The 22,737-nt window shown below is 48.7% G+C and overlaps 1 protein-coding gene across 9 annotated transcripts in view; it reads left to right on the top strand.

The window, feature by feature from the left end:
- Nucleotides 1-22,737, top strand: part of Ift43 (intraflagellar transport 43) — a 76,536-nt gene that overhangs the window by 51,834 nt on the left and 1,965 nt on the right. For 6 of the 9 annotated variants that reach the window (XM_017594099.3, XM_017594100.3, XM_006240370.5 and 3 more), the window contains 2 exons: nt 2,466-2,498; nt 3,752-3,798. In XM_017594099.3, coding sequence (XP_017449588.1) covers nt 2,466-2,498; nt 3,752-3,798 — 80 coding nt within the window. Of the gene's footprint in view, nt 1-2,465; nt 2,499-3,751; nt 3,799-14,733; nt 14,996-22,737 lie in introns of those variants that run through there. The other 3 variants (XM_039112051.2, XM_039112052.2, XM_039112053.2) reach the window with 1 other exon arrangement.

The following is a 22,737-nucleotide window of genomic DNA, read 5'->3' on the forward strand; positions in this document are numbered from 1 at the left end:
TTTCTAGAAATTTCTACTGGGGGTGGGATGGCGGGACTGGCAGTTCTCCATTGAGAAAGTGTTGCATGTGATTTTGTGGCTTCCTGTGGTTGAGAGCTGCCTGTTTGGAGGATTGTCTGCAGCCTTTGGTTCTTCGTGTAGGCAGGAACAGTATAAAGGACTGTATGCACAGGAATCCAAACAGATGTGTGGGTGCCCGGGGATGCTGGCTGGTCAGCTGTGGCAGTGTGTCTGTGACCTCGGGCGAAAATCAGAGAAACAAAGTCTAATATCAGGCTCGTTGATAACTCGCTGTGTCACGTGTGAGGCCCATGACCTCAATGCCCAGTACCCTTGAGCACCATGGCTTACTGAAGACACCTGCAGTACCCTGTGGACATCTTTGTAAAGTACTGAAAACTGTGTGTGTGGCACTGTGCTACCTAAGATGGATACCCATGGGGTCAGACGGATCTGTGAGGCAATACTTCATATTGGGTCCCTGAAGGCACACATGTGTCCATTCGTCTTTCCATAGAGGAAGGCACCAGTTTGCTAGAATGTACTTCCCACCTAGGCGGCCTTTGGCTCACACACTGATACCCACATAGCTGCAGGAATCACTCTACTTTTCCCTGGCCCCTCTAAGAAACCCGACGGTGCAGACTCAGTGACTCAGGACTATTCCTGGCCTTGTAGGGGGAATCCCAGGGTGGCAGAGTTCAGGCTTCTGTCGTAGAGGTTTGCTGCCACCAAGCTTTTTATTGCAATAATCCAGACAGATGAGCATTTGTCCAAAGAACAATCAGCAGTGTGGTCCAAACCAAATTCACCTACACTCTAGAACAGTGCTTCTCCATGTCCCTAATGCTGTGGCCCTTGAATATAGTTCCTTACATTGTGGTGACCCCTAACCAGAAATAGAAAACTATTTTGTTGCTATTTCAGTTCCCAATAGCATAAAATATTAATAATATCATATAATGGCAGCAATAATAATACCACAAATAACGACAACAGTATGGAGTCCTGGGTTCCCTCTCCCTAGAAATCTCTATGCACCAAGCCAAGCAGCGTGCATGTCTAACAGGCTTCCTAATGGATCTCATGTCACTGACATGAGAGGACTGCTGTGCTAAGAAAGGCATGGGTGCCACACAGGTCAGGTTCTCAGAGTATCTTAGACTTACTCCTCACCCAGGACCACTCATGTGTCTTTGGTCCCTCATGCTGATGAGATAGAAGACTGCTCCTGTGAGCTTGCCTAGGCTAGAACAGCCTCACATGTGACCTTTGTCACTGAAGACAGGGTGCTGCCGGTTGTTAGAAGAGACACTGTCTGTCAACGAGGGGTGCTGGGGTGACCTCCATTCAGGTTCTGCTTGCTCTGCCGATTCTTAAAGTCATCAATTTAATTCTAGTCATACTGAGTTAAGGCTTTAAGAAGGCCTTAAGAAGGCCTTACAGGGGACTGGTAATATGGCCCAATCAGTAACCAGCTGTACAATCCTGAGGACCTGAGTTCTGACCCCCAGATATACATTAAATAAACACATGATATGGAGCTGGGCAGTGGTGGCACCGCCTTTGATCCCTGCACTCAGGAGGCAGAGGCAGGCCGATCTCTGAGTTTAAGCCCAGCCTGGTCTACAGAGTAAGTTCCAGGACAGCCAGGGCTACACAGAAAAACCCTGTTTGGAAAAACATAAAATCAAAACAAAACAAAAACATGATATGGTCATGTATGCTTGTCACCCTGGCATGGGGCAGGGGTCCAGAGATTACTGGCCAGCCAGTCTAGACAGTAAGTACCAGATTCAATGAGAGAAATTCTGTTTTAAAAGATAAGGTGGCAAGGCGTGGTGGTATGTGCCTGTAAGCCCAGCATACAGGAGGCAAATGCAAGGCAAGTGGATTCCTGTGAGTTTTAGGCCAACCTGGTCTACATAGAGAGTTACAGGCCAGCCCTGTGTTAAAGAGCAAGATGGGTTGGTGGTGAAGGGTGATACAGGGACACACCTGATCCAACCTCTGACCTCTGCCTCTGCTCAAGACTGGCATACCTGAGTGTCCCCCTCAACACAGATAGAGACGCATACACGCAAACACATGTACACATATACACAAACACATAAACATACAGAGATGCACACACAGAGATACACACAGACACATATGCCCCCCTACACAGATACAGAGACACATACACACAGAGGCACCACACATACAGAGACATACATACACAGACACACCATGAGACATACACACACAAATACACAGAGAGACACAGAGACATATGTATACACAGATACACACACATGCACGCTAAGGGGCACGCACACATGCATGCATACCCTTACAGTGGCTACAAAGAAAGCATTTGGGATGTGCTGATTTGTACCCACTTGAGCCTCTCCCAAGACAATGCTTTAATGTGTGGGATTCATGGGTTGTCTTAAATATTGTGTCTCTTTTTTTTTTTCCAGATTGGGAAAGAAAGTTTCTGAAGAAATGGAAGAGTAAGTCCCCATGTTACTGTGTACCCTGTAGTAAGCTTTGTCAGCAGTGTGGCCTTGTCTCTCCTTGTCTCTCCAGCCTCTGCTAAGCATTGGGAAAGCAGATGGAGGCCTAGAGAGGTGGCTCAGTATTTAAGAGCTGTTACAGGAGACCTGGGCTGGGTTTCCAGCACCACATAACAGTTCACAACCGTCCTTAACTCCAGTTCTAGAGCATTGAACTGGAGTTCACTCTCTACCATGGAAACCAGGCGTGCATGGTACACATACAAACACACAGACAAAATACTCATCCTCATAAGTAAAAATAAAGTCTTCCAAGAGAAAATCAGACGGTCTAGAATCAGACTGTAGCCTGGGATCTGTGTGCTGAATTAAGAGCTTGCTTCATGGGGTTGGGGATTTGGCTTAGTGGCCCTGGGTTTGGTCCCCAGCTCCGAAGAAAAGAAAAGAAAAAAAAAAAAGAGCTTGCTTCATGCTGCCCCTTCCCCTGAGTTTGGAACCTGGCACTGGTGCCCACATCACAGTCTCACCACTGGCCGTGTATGTGTCCAGGTATCAGGCTGCCAGCCCAAACTTTCCACTGTGGTAGCACAGGTATGCAGAGATAGTGACAGTGCAGTGATGCTGGCCATCCCCCTTTGAAAAATGAAGTTAATTGAAATTAAGGGGAGAGGCTGTAGACTGGATCTAATGGCAGGTGTCCTCACAGCTCCAGAGGCAGGGAGCATCCACGGCAGCCTGGGTGCTGCCCTTGGGAATGCACAGCAGACCCATTTGCCTGAAAAGATTTAACCACAATTATTGAAGAAGGAGAATTTTTATGTATTAACTCTTGTCTTAGTCAGGGTTTCTATGGCTGTGATGAGACACCAAGGCCAAAGTAGGTTAAGGAGGAAAGAGTTTATTTGGCTTACACTCCCACATCAGTGAAGGAAGTCAGGACAGAAACTCACACAGGGCAGGAACCTGGAGGCAGGATCTGATGCAGAGGCCATGGAGGGTGCTGCCTCCTGGCTTTCTTCTCGTGGTGTGCTCAGCCTGCGTCCTTATAAAACCCACACTGAGTGGGGCCCTCTCCCACCAATCACTTCTTAAGGAAATGCCCTACATCTGGATCTTATGGGCATCTTCTCAAGCGAGGCTCCCTCCTCTTAGCTGACTCTGGCTTGTGTCCAGTTGACATAAAAATAGTCAGGACGCATATTAACTCTGGATTAATACTCACTTTCTTCTCTTCTGTTTCTCACTCACAGTCGCCGCCTCAGACAGCAGAACCTGACGGGGACAGAGGAAGGAGAAGGTGAGTGGCCTGACAGGAAGTCAGCGCATAGGCAGGAGACCTGGGAGCCCCCAGAGAGGCCTTGGTTTGTGCTTAAATCCTAGACAGCTACTCACACCTCTGCTTCTCCAATTGCAGCCACTTAAGCGCCCCTAAAATTTAGTTTCCTCCTCCCCTCAGGAGGCCTCCATGCTCAGCGTGGGTGTCTGTGTCGCAGCAGTGCCCGGCATTGTCTCTGCTGCAGCAGTGCCCGGCATACCTCTGTGCAGGAAGCCAGGGTGGCCATTGACTCACTTGATGACTTCCCTCTCTCGAGGTCCAGGTCTTGCACTCCTCCACTATCCTAGCGTTTACATGGGGAGCACGTGTGGTACCACTCATTCTTTGGAAGCACTACCCCTAGGTGTTTTTAGCAGGTCTGTGTGCCTCTACATGAGAAGAATTCAGTGTGTAAAACCTGGTAATTCCAAGATTGGGGGTGGGGTCAGAAAGAAGGCTTGTGAAATGTCCGGGGATAGCTCTTCAGGTCCCAGGCCATGCTCAGGTCAGAGCCTGGAGGGGGAGGAAGGGACACAGAACTGAACTAATTTAAATAGGCTGCCTGAATGGATTCGTGACAGGCTGGAGTTTGACAGTTTAGCTATGCTGCTGCTGAAGCTCTCTGGGGTCTGGAGAGGACAGTAGCCTCAGCTGGGAACTAGGACATGGTAATAGGGTTATCTGGCCAGTCTGGAACGGTGGGTAGGAGTATATGGCAAGTCATGTCGTGCAAGTTGTTTTTCCAGTAACTTCTGTCTCCAGTTACTTGTGTATTTGTTTGTAATTCCAGGAAACTTGGGTTTTGTATAAGAAAGCATTAAATCCAGGAAACACGATTTCTAGAGCTTTTTGGCAGAAACTTCCAAATGGAAATAACAAGAAAACAGTGTGGCTTGAGATCCACTGGTGCTTGCCCACTGGCCTGTCTCCAGGCGGTGAGCCACTCCGCCTGGAGCCGCCTTCCCACGCCCTTGGAAGGGCTTCTGGGACTCTACTTTCTTCAGGTTTTTCCCACTGTGGAAAACGCTACATTTCAAGGAGTAACTATAAAATGTCATGGTCCATCCTTTCCAAATGCTACACTTGCTGCGTGTGGATGTGTGGGACTAGCTGTACTGGTTGTCATCAGTTGTCACACCGCTGCAGCTTGGAGGGGCTACACAGGCCATCTTGAACACACCTGCCCTTAACACATTGAGGGACTGAGGCTTAGAGATTATTATGTAGTGTTGCAGGGCCCAGAGAGACACCGGAGAACCAGCTCTTGTCTCTCAGCTGTACACCAATGCCACCCTCATTTACTACAAAATGGTCAACTTGCCCCTGCCACCAAGCCAGTGCGTCATATCTTTTTGTTTGCTATTTATTTGTTGTTTATTTGTTTGTTTGTTTAGAGATGCAATTTCCATCATGTAGCACAGGCTGGCCTCAAACTACCGTTCTGGATTTAGAGTCCTACATGCTGGGATAGTAGGCATATGGCTTATATTTTATACAGTGTCATGTAATTCTCAAGAACAATCAATATCCTGTGGCTAATCCTCCCCCCCGTGTGTATATGTGTGAGTGTATGTGTGTGTGTATATAGGAGTGTGTGTATGTGTGTGTGAGTGCGTGTGTGTTATATGTATGAGTGTGTGTATGTGTGTGTGAATGTGTGTGTTGTATGTGTAAGTGTGTGTTGTATGTATGAGTGTGTGTATGTATGTGTGAGTGTGTGTGTATGAGTGTGTGTGTGTGTGTGTGTGTGTGTGTGTGTGTGTGTGTGTGTGTGACCATGTGCATGTACATCGTCATATAAAGCTGAGAGGCTGATACAGATGTCATTTCTTAGTAACTCTTCATCTTGATATTTTTAAGAGAACTGAAGCCGGAATTCATCAGTTTGACTAGGCTGGCCACTGAGCTCTGGGCTCCGCCTGCTTGCCCTGCCTTGCATTGCTGGAGTTTGGGGCATACACCACCCTGCTTAGCTTTTTACCTGGGTTCCTAGAATCCTCACTCAGATTGTTATGCTTGTGCTATGGACATTTAATTGACACGCATCTCCCCACGCCAAAGGTTTTCAATCAACTTTCTTGAGTCTGATTGAGTCTGCTTCGGCCATTTAAAGTCTGAGACAGTCTGAGTCTGGTGACAGTCACATCCTGTGTTACAGTGAGCATGAGTCTCTGTCACCTGCCCCAGCTCATCCCCACTCTGCCTTGGGCCTCAACAACTGTTGGTGCTTTTCTTCTTCATGATAAAAGAATTTCATTTTCTAGACTACATGAAAGCATGCGTACACACATTTTATCCCATTTTACATAAATAGAAGCATAAACATGCCTGCCCCCCTTTTTAATCTCATTTGGTTCCAACATTGGTATCTTCATTTTTATTGAAGAGTGCTATCCCATATCACTGGATATACCATCGTGTGTTCGTCAGCTGATGAACACTAGAATTGCTCATTATCCCTGTTTTGAAGACAAGTAGACTTAGGTCTGAGAAGAGTAACCTTGCCCAAGGTCACACAAGTAAACGGTGGCAGCAGGATTTTGAGGCCGACCTTTGACCTTGGAGCTCTTATTTTCAGCCTCAGTGGCAGACAGGTGTCTCGGGTATGCTGACGTCTTTACCACAGACTGCACACACTGTGTGATGGGTGCTTGTCAAGTGTCACCAAGGGAAGATAGAAGACAGAGGCCTATTTTCAGATAATATTTCTAATATTTTCTTCTTCATAAACCTGGCATGTGGAACTTGTAGTTTTGACACGGAGACCTGAGACAAGCTCCTTTCTTGTGAGAGGGCACCCCTACAATCCCAACCCCTGCAGGAGAGACGCCTCCTGTCCCGCATAAATCTGTTTTTCCATTCAGTTCTGCTTGTGTCCTTAATGGAAAATCAGCTCATACGTCACACTTCACACTCGGCTTAGTCCATTCCGTTGAATATGAGTGTTTAGAATTCATTATGTGCTAAGAATCATATGTTGCACATAACTAGTTTCTAGAATTATCTTTGCCCAGAGAATTACTTGGTTGACTAGTGAAGGCTGCTCCTGTGAACTTAAGACTATCCAGCCGGTCCCCAGGAATGATTCCTGTGAACCATTAATGGCCACACAGTCAGCCAGGACATTAAACAGCTTTTTTAACGCCTCTGAGACCCACCAGCTCCCTGGTTCCAGGGAGCATCCAGGTTCTTAGGGGAGCAAGGACTGTTGTCACCTGAAAAGGGCTGATGACACCTGGGGGGATGGGCCACTGGTGTCACCCCAAAGGGAGAAGAGCAGAGCCCACACCTAGTCTCCCTCGTCCTGTCTGGTCTCCTCCTGCCAGCCTTGGGGGGTTAGGTTACAGGGAAAGCCAATAGGTTTTCATCCAGTGCCTGTTGGGCCCGTGTTGCCCCAGTGCGGGAGATGGTGGTGACTGAGGCAGTCCCAGGCCTGTGGGAGTATCTGACCCAGGAAGAAGAAAACAGTCTTGCTCCTTCCCTGCCTGTCAGACATGAAGCATGTTCAGGAGCCTCGTCTCACTAGCTACAGCCTCAGCGTCTTCACAGAAATAACGCAGGACACTCACTCTGCCTGATGCCTGGAGGAGGAGGAAGGAAGTAGGACGTGAAGACACAGGAGAAAGGGACTGTGATGATTTCAGAATAGAAACAGAGCGAGTGGCTTTATAAAGGCTTGGGCATCTGCTGGTGAGCCGGAAGACACATGGCCTGTGACTGTTCGCAAGACCCTGGCTAGGCTGTGAGCTCGGATGATCCAGAGGCCAGACAGAGTCCACGCACATGAAACAACCGAGGATAGGTGACGGGGAGCACTGGAGCCTGTGATGAGCGCAGAGAGTACAGCTTGAAAGATTTCAAATTATATTCCAAAAGAAGACAGACTAAGGATGTATTTCTAATTGTAAAATGCCCATAGCTCCTGTAAGGCGCACTCCCCAGCATGAGAAAATTAAGTACGAAATTAAAGATGACACTTTCAGGCATGTGGTGCTAGAGCTTGTGCCCAGGGCCACAGTGTTCTAAGCAATCTGTCTGTCACTGAGCTAGGCTCCCAGTCCCCAAGAAAGAATTTTAAAACATTTTGTAAGTTGGATTAGGAATTGATTTGCGAATCCTTCACAAGACCCATGATGGCTAAAGGAACTCAGACCCTTGTCGGGAAGCAAAACAGATGAAAACAGTGACAGGAATTGAGCGTCTATGGCAGAGTAAGGGGCGGCATGGCAGGATGTGGTTACATGTCAGTGACTAAGTACTTAGATGTGTGTGGGCTGAAAGCACTTCAGGAAGAAGGAAGAACTTGGACCGGGTTATGAAGGATGAACAGGACTCAATTGGCTGGAATGGAAGAAAGGACCTGGCGTAAGGGGAGACCGCAAGTGGAGAATGGTTGGTGTACCTGTCAGGATGTCCATCCCAACTACATGCTGCCATTAATGACGTTTCGGAGACTCGTGGTCACCTTTCTAAGCTGCTGGTCCTAGCTTGAAGCACTTCACTGTCCCTGTACCCAGTGCTTGGCAAGTGGGAGGCTGTGATTATAGAAAGCAGGACAGGGACGGGCAGCCAGGGCACTGTGACCTCTGTATGGACAGGGGAAGTCTCTGTTTAGATGAGTGTCCTTCAGTGGCAGAGCCATGCACTCTTTTAATAACATTTCAAGTTAGTATACAATGTAGCGGGTTTCTTTGGAGAGTTTTACACATATGTCATATACTTTACCCTCTTTTATGCCCACCCCCTGTGACTCCCGATGCCCTCTTCCCATCAAATATCATTCCTGTCTGCTTTCTTGTCGTAAGTATTCTATTAGTCTCTTTCCCCCTGTTCCCTTAAGGTCTCCCCTTCCCCTTTCATCTCACACACACACACACACACACACACACACACACACACACGCACACACACACGCATGCACACACACTCACACACACGCATGCACACACACACGCATGCACACACAGTATATGCACATTTAAATCTAGAGTGTACGTATAGGAGAATATGTGCAGTAGTTAACTATGTCTCTGGGTCTGGCCTGTTGCGAAACGTTACGGTCTTCAGTCCCGCCCCTTTCCTCTGAAGATCACCATTTTGCCTTCCTTTCTGGGTGACTGAAATCCCACTGTGTGTACCAATGTCTTCTTCCGTCCGCTTATGGACATAGGCCGGTTCCATTTCTCACTGACGGCGAGTAGCGCAGAAGGCACAGATCACCGTGGTGCATCGACTTATGTCCTTCCAGTGTATTCCTAGGAGTGATCTGGCTGAGTCATGGTAGCTCTGGTTCTAGCTTTTGAGGAACCAGCCTGACGCCCATAGTGATCCTCCCTAGTGGCTCCTCCCATTTCTCTTCCCTCCAGCCCTGCTGTGTCCTCTCCCCTGAGAATAACGGCTTATTCTGGCTAGGGTGAGAGGGACTCTCAACGCAGTTCAAATGACTAAGAATATTGGACACTTTCTCATATTTATTTGTATTTCTCTTTTGAGAACTTTCTATGCAGTTCATTAACTCACCAGTTAGAGGTATTTGGTGCTTAATGTTTGACGTTCTCTATGTCTGTCGTGTTCTAATTCTTCGTCTGATAATAGCTGCCAGGAACTTTCTTCTTCCATTCTGTAGGCTCCCTTTTCTCTCTAGTGGTTATTTCTCTCGCTATGCTGGAAATTTTTAATTTCCTAGTATATCTACAAATTTTCAATTTGTAGATGATCTATTTTTTTAAAGATTTATTTATTTTATATATGAGTGCTCTGTCTGCACGTACACCTGTATGCCAAAAGATAACATCAGATCTCATTACAGATGGTTGTGAGCCACCATGTGGTTCCTGGGGATTGAACTCAAGACCTCTGGAAGAGCAATCAGTCAGTCAGTCAGTCAGTGCTCTTAACTCTTGAGTCATCACTCTAGCCCCGATCATCCATTCTTAAAGTCAAGTTTTTGACTTGTTATTAACGCCATTATCTTTCTGTCACTGGGAGGTTATGTGGCATTTGGAAAGGAACATCATGTCTGGAATAGTATTGAACTCAGTCTCTGAGAGTTACGTCGCACAAGCCACTCACTGAAGCATTGACTTGGCAACCATTTGTACATCACTCTGCTGAGTGATGCTTGTGGCTGGGCTCCAGGTATAACGATGAAAGAGAAACTCACTGTCTTCGCCTTCAGGGAAGCTTACAGTCCAGCAGGGGGACAGGAGCACAAGACACCATCATGCAACTGAATGAGTTAGAACTCACTAAGACTCAGTCCCTCTAAGAAGAGAGCAAGTGCCGTTAGGAAAACAGAGACCTGGCTTGGATTGGGAGACAGTCAGGAAGGAAGGACAGTATAAAGAAGTAAGCATGGGCCAGTAGTAGAGCAGAAGTTGTCAGGGAAGGGCAGCAGGGTTGGGAAATAAGAGACGACAGGTAGAAAGATGGATCCCCTCCTAACCTCTTCCAGGCCTGTCACCCCTAAAACCCAACCAGTAGTAGAAAGCAAACCCGAGGTAGACCATGAGGCCATAAAGAACATTGAGAGGTGATACAGGGATGGAGAAAAGAAATCATTTAACTTCAGAAAAGAGTATTCAGGGACACTGGGGAGAAGCCTCAGTTGACAAAGGACTCTCGTGCAAACATGGACTTGGGCTTTCTCGGCACCCACATGAAAACTCTGGGTACAGCGGTGTGTGCCTAAGACCCCAACACTGCAGAAGTAGAAACAGGAGGATCCCTGGGGTACTCGACACCCAGCATAACCAAACTGGAATCTTTAGTTTCAGTGAGAGACCCTGCTTGAACAAACAAGGTGGTGAGCAACTGAAGAAGACACCCCGTGTCTCTAGCCTCGGCACGCAAGTCCACACGTGAAGGTGCATGTGCACATGCAAAGAATACTTAGGCTCAAACTATCTGTGGATGAGCATCTGATCATGGACTCTGCTCTCAAGTCATTTATGTCCAACCAAATGCAAGTTAGAAAACCATCCAGGAGCCTTTAAGAATGGGAAGTTCCGGGGTTGGGGATTTAGCTCAGTGGTAGAGCGCTTACCTAGGAAGCGCAAGGCCCTGGGTTCGGTCCCCAGCTCCGAAAAAAAGAACCAAAAAAAAAAAAAAAAAAAAAAGAATGGGAAGTTCCTGAAAACGGGAACTCAATAAAAGAAGCCACTGTGTTAGGACGTGCCTCCTGCAGGACCATGTTTGGTGCTGTAACTCCCTCTCATGGCAGCCTCTGGCCGTGGGTGCACCTCAGCCCCGCTGGGGAGAGCTGTCTCTTTCACATCCTGAGGTCCAGTTTTGACAGAAGTGAAATGCCTTAAACCAAGGAATAATAAAATCCTTCTGGCCAACCAAAAAGTGTTTAATTCCTAAAGGACAAGCTGAGTCGAGCCACTTCTAGCCAGGGGCGACTGGGGACTTAATTCTTCAAGTGTAGCAATCTGGATGATCTGAGAGCTTTGAGTTTAAGGGTAATTGCTCAATTTTCTATCCATGTCAACAGGGAAAATAAGTAAAAGTGGCTGAACACAGCTACGCAGTGAGGCTGGAAGAGATGTGAGGTGAGGGCTGTCAGCGGAATTGGAAATGCGCTATCTCTGGAGGGCTGTCTCTGCACTGACCCCTCACTCCTGCTCCCCAGTCATCTCTGGGCTTTTCTGCCTCTCTTTTGGGTGCTGTCTCATCCCTGTTTAACTCTTCCACCACAACCTGCATCCCTCCTGCAGACAGCAGAGGCGCTTTGAGTCTGAACAGCTTGAAGGAAGGAAAAGAAAGATCAGAAAGACTTCTCTAAGAACAGATAAGATGGAGTCCCGATGCCTCACCTCCTCCTATGCTTAGTGAGAACAGTTTTAACGAGTTGCCTGCCTTCCTGAAGCTTCATGCAGCTTGTGGCATTTCCTAGGTGCCTCCTAAGCCTGGCTGCTTTGTGTTCCTAAGTTTAGTTAAGCAATAATAGTTACCACTGGTTAGCAGTACATTCTGTCACCATTCGCCTTCCCTGCCTCAGCAGGTGACAGCAGGTAACCGCAGCCAGCCTGCCAGCTCTCAGAGGTTGTGGGCCAAGAACTAGGCCCTCCCCTTGTCTGTGCCTTACTTTGTTTACAGGATATTGGGGTAAGAATTTTGAAGCAGAAACCAATCCTACAGGAAAGAGCGTTGATAATAAAGCTTGTGTCCACCATGGTGCTGACTATGTGGAGCCGCTGTGTGGGCTCACCAAGGTGAATTTCTCACGGAGGAGGAAATGAAAGCTTTGCAGTTTATAACTCACCCAGGTCACATGGCCAGTAAATAAGCGGGCACCAGCAAATTAGCAACCAGCTTCTTCAGAGGAAGGAAACCAGTCAGGAAGGGCAGTGCCTGCCAGGTTCTGTGGTGCCACGCTGGCTTGTTTCAAGCTACCAGTGTGATACTACTGCCAGAGCTGGGACAGTTGGGCACACCATCATAGCATATTCTGTCCCACTGTGTAGGTGCAAGCTGTAATGGTGAAAGTGTGGCTAAAGCAGTCTAGAGGAAGTGCTGGGTCCTGAGTACTTGGTAGTCTTGTTTCCAACGTTACTTATGGTGGTGTATGACCTCATTGTTACTTAGGTTTGACAGCCTGGTTTTAATCAGTGTAGTGGTGTGTGTGTGTGTGTGTGTGTGTGTGTGTGTGTGTGTGTGTGTGTGTGTGTGTATGTATGTATGTATGTATGTTTTCTACTTGACAAGATCCAGAATCACCCTAGAGACAAGTCTCAGCCGTGGCTGTGAGAGACTTTCTAGATTAGAGGAACAGAGCAGCATCCCTTTCTCTCATGAGCAGCCACCTCGGGTTCCTGCTGCCTCAGCTTCCTTGCCACCATGGACTGGACCTGCGGATTGTGAGCCAAGATAAACCCCTTCCTGAGTTGTTTCTTATTGGGTGTTTTGTCATAGCAACAAGGAAAGTAGCTATAATGTCATCTTTCCCTTACTATAATGAAATACTTGAAATAATGAACTTAGAAAGAGATAAGGTTTGGGTTCATGGTTTTGAACATCCCAGTCTAAAATGAGCCCCATTGCTTTGGGCCCCTGGAGGGGGGTCTGCATAGCAATGGCAGGAAGCACACAGTAGACTCCTGTTGCCACAACTGACAAAGCTCAGACAGACAGACAGACAGACAGACAGACAGACACACACACACACACAGAGAGAGAGAGAGAGAGAGAGAGAGAGAGAGAGAGAGAGAGAGGAGAGAGAGAGACAGACGAGGGTGGGGGGAGTGGAGGGAGAGAGCTAGCTCTGTCTGAAATGTATCCTGAAGTTTTAGGTCACACCAGATGTATTCCTCACTTTTGAGTCACCGTGACCACAGTATAAGCTAGAATTTACTTTGGCTCACAGTTTTGGAGGGTCTTAGTCCATCATAGAAGAGAGACATGATGGGGCAGTTAAGTATGTGCGGCTGTGGCAGTGACTTTTTACATCACGGTGCACCAATGATGATACAGCCTGTCACCAGTGATCTACTTCTTCCAGCTGGGCACTACCTCCTAAAGGTCTACAGATTCGTCGTAACACTGCCAGCTGGAGAATGGTATTCATAGCTGGAAACCTGTGGGGACACTTCCCATTCAAACCGTAACAGACTCACCAGAGTTGCAGTCATCACATCGTGGTCGGAACAAAGCAGTCAACAGCCACTTTTCTTGGGTTACAGTCTTCATTCACATGAACAGGCTACTTGCATGTGCCCATATGATGGGGCAGAATGAGAGCAAAACTTTGTACCGTGTATGCATCGATGGTTTTGATAAAGCAGGCTATGTAACCTTGCTCTAGGAACATGGGGAAAACACCATCAGCGTTGTGTCTCCCATGGACTAACTGAAAAATGTGATCATAGCAGATCACCCGACATTCAGCTGATGAATGTGAAAGAGAGTTAAGGCTTTCTGAAATCATGATAGAAAAGAGGGTATATGTTCTCAGCTCCTGGTTTCTCCCTCATGAGGACAGAAGGTAGACTCTAAATAGGACGGAAATACTCCAATTTAGTTCTCCGAGCCTGTCCAGATGTGGTAGTTCCGCTTTCAGAGCCAGATGCAGTCCTTCTCCCACACAGTTGTGAGCTGTGGGTGGCTACAGCACATGAGTAGGAGAGCCCCTGTGTGTGCCAGCTCCTCACGAGAAGAGCAGCCTCTGCACAGAGACTTGAGCTCCCTGAGTGTATATGACCAGGACAGGCTCACTGTCCTACGACCTTTTTCAAATGATGGGAATCGTATAAAGGAAAAGCTTAGTATCCTCTACAGTGAAGGGAGGCCTGACTCCTGGCCTGCTGCTCCCATTGCCCAGCAGCCTATGGTCTTGGATGGCGGCGACTGCCCGTGCACTCCTCATCAGATGGCTGATTGCTCATGTGGAAACCCAGCTACCTGGCATTGCCTAGGAGAAATGGAAAGGGTTAGGTGTGTTTATGTGTCTAAGGTTAGACATGGGACATCCCCTCGTCCTTGCTTGGACATTGTTTTTCCTTCTGACACAAATGGACATTTGTTTCTCTAAGTCCTGAGCCAGCCAAACCTCCAGGTGGCCAAAATCTGGGGAGGAAGAGGGGTTCCCCCCACAGCCCTTGCACAAGGTAAACTTAGCCAAGTGGTGGATCTCTCTTCCTAGCGTTAGGTTCCCCGCTTTCTGAAACTTCACTGCCTGTCACCGGCCATGGGGACGTTACACACCCGCTAGAGGACAGTTTGATTCCTGAGTCCATAAGTGTGGTTGACGGACTAGGTTTACCTAAAAGACCCTTTAAGAGAAAGCTCTTGAAGGATGATTACAGATTTGAGACACCATCATTTAAAAGTGCCCGAGGCAAACTCTTTTGAAAATTGCAGCAGCTGAGGGACAGAGAAAGAACCACACAGCCCTTGATTGTTGCTCTGTTCCCTCAGGACCCGTCCTCCCCTCCCCCTCCGTTTCTCATCTGATAAGAGAGAGCAGCACTAAGACTCCTCATCAATCTTATGAAAATCCGATTCCGAGTGGCTGTGATCAAAACCAGCTGGCTGTCACCAGCGGTGGCCTCGCGTGGAGGGAGCCGCTCAGAGGCGTTCCGTATGTGGGGTGTCACGGGTGGCATCCATCAAAGGAGCATTTTTTTTTTAATAAATATATATAAGGAAAAAACACAAAACCTAAGGATTTGGAATGAAAGCCATGTAGTTTGTCTTGTTTTTTCCCGGGAACATGAAGGGGATGAAATAGAATCCGATATGCCCGGTTTCTAACATACTTCTGCGATGGCGTTCTCACCACACTGAAGAGCCCCTCAGTCTCCCTTCCTTCGAGCCACACATTCTTTTATTATCTTTAAAGTTCTTTCTCCCTCCTTGTCCTCGACACAGGCCTGCAGATGAAGGCTGGAGAGAACTGCCAGGAAGCTCTGAGGAGACTGCTCCTCACTCCTTCAGCTGCCAGTCACCGGTGGGAGGCCGGTCCCAAGAGGCCACCCCAAAATGGAATACTTAGGTCTTTTCAGAATTGAGTCCCTTAAAGCCCTGGCTAACAAGAATCCTCTTGGGCTAACTTGTCTCTCACGAGCGCTGCCCTGGAATCGATCCCAGAGCTCAGCCCTGCTTGCTGGTCCTCTCTGCCCATCACTGATTCCTCTAGAGCTTTGGGTAGGCTTGGGGGCATGGTTTGCAGGAGGGAGTACTGATGGAGGAACTGTGTCTGTGGATAGAGTGGGATCAGGCTCCTTCCGTTCACCACACGGTGCCACAGCTCACGTGAAGGCTCTTACCAAACCCCTTCTCTGCTGCTGACCTACCAAGAACTGTGGGGACCCACAGCCCGTCTCGGACCAGGCACTTGCCAGAGTGTCTCTTTGACCCTCCTGCTCTCGAGGTCTGGTCTGGAGAGTTTTGGTGTAGCAGGAGCATGTGGCACTTCACTGTGTGGGGCCAGGCATTTGCTCTGTCGTCCATTGCAGGCCTCTGTCTCCAGCCGCCCTCTTGCCTGCAGTCAGCCCCGGTCCTGGGGTTTGTAGTGTGACTCTCTGGCCTCTGCCACCATTTCTGCATTCTTTGCTTCATCTGCCCCTGATGAGGACAGCCTAGACCCTGTGGTAAGGGGTAGAAATCACAAGGGACAAGCCGTCAGACAGCAGGCCTGCTGGGGACCTGGAGACCTCATCCCCTGATACAGGCAGTACAGGGGAGCACTCAGGACCCCTCCGAGACCTCTCTCCCTTGTTCCTCCAGGTGTTTGAAGCCTGTTGCCTACTGCTCTCTCCCTTTCCTTTTCCCTTTTAAAAAAGTCTCCATTTTTTCACTTAGAAAAAAAAATTATTTATACGATTGAGCTCCACTAATTAAAGCCATTTTCTGGTATTTGGTTACTGGAGCGTTTGATGTCTCTCTGACAAGACCATGAAATGCACGGGGTGTCCACAGGGACGGAATTTGCTGAACACGGCTCTTTGTAAATGAGGGGACACAGTGTCGCAGCGGCTCATGAATATGAAACGCCCACGATGCCACCTCAGTGGACTTGGGAACACAGATGAATCCTGTCATGTGCTAAATGAGACCAATTTCTTTCACTTAACTTCATCTTCAATCAGACCTTCTTCCATTTGCCTGCTTAAAATTCCCCATACGTGATGCAGAAGGTAACAGCATTCAGTAAAACAAAGTTTTCAGCTATGGAGAAAAGGTACAGCAATCCCTGTCCCCAGGTCACCGTGCACCGAGAACATGGCCACGAAAGCAGCCGTCCAGATCTCTTTTCTGTGGACTGGTTGTTGAACTATGAATGGCGGGCATGAGCCCTAACAGCCCAGGAAGTCCCTGCAGCGTCCAGGTCACAGAGTGGAAAAGAAGTTTGCCAAGAGGTGTGTGCTCCGCGCCGTTAGCAGATGAAGCGGTGGGGACAGATGTTGTCATGAACACCCTAAGGGATCTGGGAAAGTGAGGATGTCAAGGCAAGAACGAGCTAAATCGAAGAGAAGCTATGTCCTACAGAAGCCTAACGAGGCATGTAGAAATCCCCAGCCAAGAAAACCAGCAGGGCCAGGATAAAACTCAGTGGTAGAACATTTGTCATGAGTGTTGTCCCCAGAACTGCTAACCGAAAAACCAGCTCAGTAAGAAGCAGAACCCAAGAGGCTGTCGTCTCCTGACCAGGACCCAGAGACCACACACAGAGGCCCTGCTGCGCTTCCTCTCTGTGAAGCCCGTGAGGTATTCAGTCTGTACTCAGGGTAAGCGGAGTCTTAAAATCTGCCTTCTGCTGGTGACGTGGCTGGGACCTGTGATCCCAACACTGAGAGCTGAAGCAGGAAGATTTCTGTGAATTTGAGGCCAGTTTGAGCTAGAGGGAGACTCTGTCTCAAAAGACCAAAGCTTGGGGTGGGTGAGCGTAGTCTGTCTTAGTGCAGACCGTGGGATGGGAGTGGAAGCTTCCGCCTGGGGTGTTGTAGACATTTGGAGCGGCCTCACCTGAGGCAGCAGTTGAGATCTTCACTGTCAGGCCAAGGGAGTAGGACAGGCTGAAGTATTTGGGGGTGATGACGCTTTCCATGGTAAAACGTTCCAGGATAAAAGATAACTTCTACCCGGTGAAACCAGTTGTAATTGGTGTAGTTGTGGGGTGTATATTTATTAAATTTTATATTTCTATAGGCACCGTTTATCTATGTACTTCTGTGGTTGGGCTTAGATCTAGGGCCTTGCGCATGCTTGACAGAGACTCTACCCACCAAGCTCTGTATCTGCAGCCCCATACTTCGTTTCAGTGATCTTAGCTGTGTGTGTGTGTGCGTGTGCGTGTGCGTGTGTGTGTGTGTGTGTGTGTGAGAGAGAGAGAGAGAGAGAGAGAGAGAGAGAGAGAGAGAGAGAGAGAGAGAATGATTACCTTCCTTTGTTAACCAGATTCTCGGAGCTCTGTTACACAAGCCTCTCAGGAGCTTCCAGAATGTGGAGATCAATGAAGAACCGTGTGACGTAGCCTCAGGATGGGACCAGGCAGCCCTTAGTGGGTCTAGATGAACAACTCTACTTTTGCCCCTTTGTCCCCAATCATCCATTGTTTCCCAGCAGGCCTTGCAGATTACAAGCCAGCTAAAGCCTTTGCTATGATCGTTTGAAATCCAGGAAGTATCCGAGTCATTGTTTGTCGGCCTGAAGAACAACTCCTCCCGTGGCAGTGCAGGCCCCAGTGGCACCACGTTGGACAGCAGCCGGAAGACCCTAAAGGAGTCCGGCTGGGCCCCTCCCTGTGCCCTGTGCATGACTTGGCATTTGAGGGGCATCTGTTGATTGGTTTCTTCTCAGCCCTTCTTTATTTTGCTGTTGTTTATTTGTGGACATACCTTTGACCCCAGCTGGTTTACCATGCGGGTGGGAGGCACAGGTAAATTCCACTCACCTTGTCCTGCAGACCACTGTGAAGTCCATCCGAAGTCACAAATGAATTACGCAAGGCCCATGGGACTCAGTTGGTCACAAACCAAGGGCTGTGTATCTTCCTCATCCTCCTGGTGTATATCTCTTGCTGTGCACAGAGCCCACTTTGGCAGTTTTGCCCGGCTTGTTCCATCATGGTTTCCATAATGTGTGCACAGCAAGCAGCCAACACCTGCTCTCTCACTGGCTCTGCATGTCCTTCCTCTCCTACATGCTCTCTCCTGCCGAGCGAGCAGTGTCTTCTGGGCCTCAGGCTCCCGCCGCCCCAACCTACTTCAGGGTTGTAAGGTCTTTCCCCTCCCGAGTGACCTTCACAGTGTCCCTGCCAGCCTTTATCTTGCTTCTCTTCCAGTTCTCACTGCTCTGTCCCTAACTCCAGCACCCCATACTCCAAACCAGACCCTCTCTGGACTGGGTCACATGCGTCCCAGAGCATTCACTTAGGGGAATACTAGACGTCTGTTGGAAAGAGTGCTATACACCTGTATGTACAGAAGAACATTACAGCACTTTAAAAGGACAGATGTGTAGTTTGCTGAGATAGCTAACATAGGCGGGGAGGGAATACACAAGGTGAGGTGGGACACCTTAGGGCTCTGGCCTGGGGCTACGCAGCAGATACGGAGGGGCAGGGAGACTCTACCTGTGCCCCAGTTCTAAGCAAGGAGATGAGAGATGAGTCCCAGAGAAGGGGAAGGAGAGGTGAACACTTCTCTGGCTGAGGAGTTTGTGAGACATGATAGGATGGTATCCCTGGGTTCTACGGTATAGGCATGCTTCTCCCATTTTGTGGACAGCGGCAAGCTGGTCACTTCAGTGGGGACTAAGTTTATTTAGATCTGGGAACCCAAGGAAAGCCACCCTACTGTTGGAAGTCTATTGGCCCTCCACTGGATGAGAGGTCTCTTTGGAGGTGAGAGGCCTTAACTTGGGAAAGAAAGAGAGCTTCCTGGTTTGCAAGAGCCTTGGAGGAGGTAGAGGCCTGGCTGTATCGCTGGTTAAGGGCTCCATGTCACATAGTCTACTTAATCCTGCTTCACCCTCATGCTATCTTCTAAAAACCTTACCCTCGTTAGGCAGGATCGAGTGAGGAAAATAGCACAGGACCACAGCCTCTTGGTGCCATAACAGCTGCCAGCCCTTGGAGCTGCTGTCCAGAGCTGGTACATGTGTGGATCATGAATGGGTGTCAGTTTTTGTGACAGCACACACTGTCCTTTCTGTGTCTCACTGTGTCAAGCCTGTCGGTCCCACTCTCAGCTGCCCTCCTAGAAGCCATGCTCCCAGGGCTGAGTTTCTTCTCTCTTATATTTGTCCATGGAGATTCACCCAATAGCATTTTCCATTATTGCATTCGATATTCACAGTGGCCAAAGAGCCCGAAGTGGTCATGACCTTCATCTTATAGATGAAGAAACTGAGGCACAGAGGGTATAAGGTGCACAGTTAGTATAAGCGGTACCTGGATTCTGACTCCTGACTCCTGTGCTCTCCCCTAAGAGAGGACCTCACACCCGCCTCACCTGCCACTCCCTCACCACCACTGCTTTTCAAGAAGCATTGGAAGGGAAAGGGGGGACAAGGTACATGGAATTATCGGTTTTTAGAGACAGTGGCAGATAGCCGGGGATACAGTTCAGTGGGAGAGAACTAACCTGACACACAAAGAACCCTGGTCATGGCCTCAGTGTTGCAGAAAAGGACGAACTCCTCCCTCCCCTCCAGTGCTGTTGACCTGTGTGTTCTGAAAGTGTCAAATTACAACCCGTGTGTGCTAGTCGTGTGTGTGTGTGTGTGTGTGTGTGTGACATGTGTGTGATGTGTGTGTGTGTCTGTGTGTGTGGTGTATGTGTGTGTGTGATGTGTGTGTATGATGTATGTGTGTGTGATGTATGTGTGTGTGATGTGTGTGATGTGTGTGTGATATGTGTGTGATGTGTGTGTATGATGTATGTGTGTGTGATGTATGTGTGTGTGATGTGTGTGATGTGTGTGTGATGTGTGTGTGATGTGTGTGTGATGTGTGTGTGATGTGTGTGTATGATGTATGTGTGTGTGATGTATGTGTGTGATGTATGTGTGTGTCATGTGTATGTGTGTCGTGTGTGTGATGTATGTGTGTGTGATGTATGTGTGTGGTGTGTGTGTGTGTGTGTGTGTGTGTGTGTGTGTGTGCTGGTCAGGTATGTGGCATGTATGTGTGCTGGTCATGTGCGTGGCATGTGTGTGTGCTGGTCATGTGTGTGGTGTGTGTATGTGTGCGTATGTGTGTGCGGGCATACCCAAACATGTGGAGGCTAGAGGTCACATGATGTGTCTTCCTTTATCCATGTTTTCGAGACAGCACTCTCATGAACCTGGGGCTCACTGATTGGCTAAGCTCCAAGGGTCTGCTGGTCTCCACCTCAGCACTTGGGTTACTGCTGGGGATCTGGACTCAGTTCCTCAGGTTTACACAGCAAGCACTTCATCCACTGAGCATCTCTCAGCCCTGAAGATGCAGATTTCTGAGTCTATATTCTCTCTCTCCCACTCTCTTTCTCTCTTCTCTTCCTCCCTTTCTCTCTTTCTCCCTTTCCCCTCTCCCTCCCTTTCTTCCCCTCTCTTCCTCTCTAGCTTTGTCCATGGTGTCTGTGACTAAGGGGTTGGGATGGGGGAAGGGAAGGAGAGAAAATGCAAACGGATTTCCCAGAATGTCCTCTGAAAATATAAGCCGGCACTTGTCTGTGGTTGTAAATCCAAACTCCTAAAATTTGAAGTTCTTTGAAGTTTGCCCAAAACCTGCTCCACGGCCACCTGTTCCACTGGGAGCCGGGCTTGGATAGCCTGCCTCTGCTGTGATAGCTCAAGCTGTCACTGTGCCGGAATGTTCCAGCTTGTCTTGGCCTGGCTGTCATCGCTGGCTCCGTCCCATTCAGGCGGTTCACCGGGTTCTACTGGGCACCAGGCTTCCAATTAGAGAGAAGCCCCACTGTGTGGCCAGCCCCACCAGTGCCACTCTGAGCGGCCTTTTGCCAAGGCCTGCGCTGACCTCTGATCTGTCGCAGATGGGCAGGCCCCACACTCCCTTGTGCGCATTTGGAGGAGGGGAGTGGGGCCCAACAGGAAGGCCCACAGGGAGTGACAGTGAACGCTGAGCAGAAGTGTAATTCCTCAGAGCTTGAAGAGGCCAGGCTGAGATGACAGGGTCCAAATGCTGGAGTTGTGGAGGGAAAGGGGACTTGGGGAAGACCCCATCCAGAGCCCCAACTCAGCGTGGGCCATTTCTCAGCAACTCCTGAATATTCATCTCAGGCTGGACTCCATAGCCAAGGAGAGCCAACAGTGAGCTGCTGACTGGCCCCCTCTAAAACTGTCACTCTGCGGATAGCACAGAGCACAGCCAGCTTCCCTGTCCCTCTGCCGGACAGACAGTGCAGAGTTAGCCAGGGAGCCCCACCACTATGATGTATCGATTGTGGGAGAATGAAAAAAGAAATCTAAATTTCTGTTAGTTTTAGAAATGGAATCTGGGGGAATACTATGACTTGTGTTTTTGACAGGACAGAGAGATAGAATCCAAGATTGGATGTGCCCCCTTTTAGATACCAGACTTCCTGAATGTGGCTCAGTGTTTGGGGGCTGGGGTACGTGTCTCTTGCTTATTTTATTGGCAGTTTCTCTATAGTTTTAGCCCTCTTCACAGAGGGACCCCCTCTCTGTCCTTTTCTCTCTATTTTATTTTCTGTGTCTCCCCTCTCCTGTGCTCACTCTCCCTTCCTGGGTACGGTGAGTGTGAGGTCTGCTGTTGGAAGTAGTAATAAAGACATTTATGTGCTCTTGGCTTGACTAGAACAGTCACAATATCTAAGTAATGACTAGGCCAGAAGTGGCCAGGACCTTCCCAGCCGTTCTTGGGATGCCGTGTGCCTCTTTTAGAACTAAAATTGCATCTAGCCCAGGGAAGCACTGGCCTTCCTTCTGAGATGTTTTCTTGGCTGTGTATATGCAGTTGGTTTAGGGTCCCAGACTGCCTCACCCTGTGTGGCCTTTCTTCTTGCCCCACCTCTTTTTTCTTTGCTCTGATCAATTAAAACAAAACCCCTAAATCGGCCGGTGATAGATAGTCATTTGGAGGAAATGTGTCTTCATCTCTGTGGACACTCTTTGGCAACGTAAGCATGTTGCCCTAATGAAGTGACAGGCCTGGCTCTCTCTTCTTTCCTGTTTGGGTGACATTGTTAGACTGGTGGGAGGAGCAGTCTCATATCTCTGCACATGTCTGATGTGTCTGGAGAGCTCCAAGAAGGAAAACCTCCTGGAGAGAGTGTGGACCACTAAACTAGTGTCACAGTAGGCCTGGCCAATGGCAGGCCTGATTTCTGAGAGTCGGGAGTGGGTTCTCTGACTAAAGTGTCCCCCAGAGGTAACCGTGCAGCTGGGATCTGGACTGGGATAACTGCTCTCTGGAGCTAGTGCATGTGTAGATCTACATCACGAATGGGTGTC

Source organism: Rattus norvegicus, chromosome 6 (assembly GCF_036323735.1).
Source record: "Rattus norvegicus strain BN/NHsdMcwi chromosome 6, GRCr8, whole genome shotgun sequence".
NCBI classification, from domain to species: domain Eukaryota; kingdom Metazoa; phylum Chordata; class Mammalia; order Rodentia; family Muridae; genus Rattus; species Rattus norvegicus.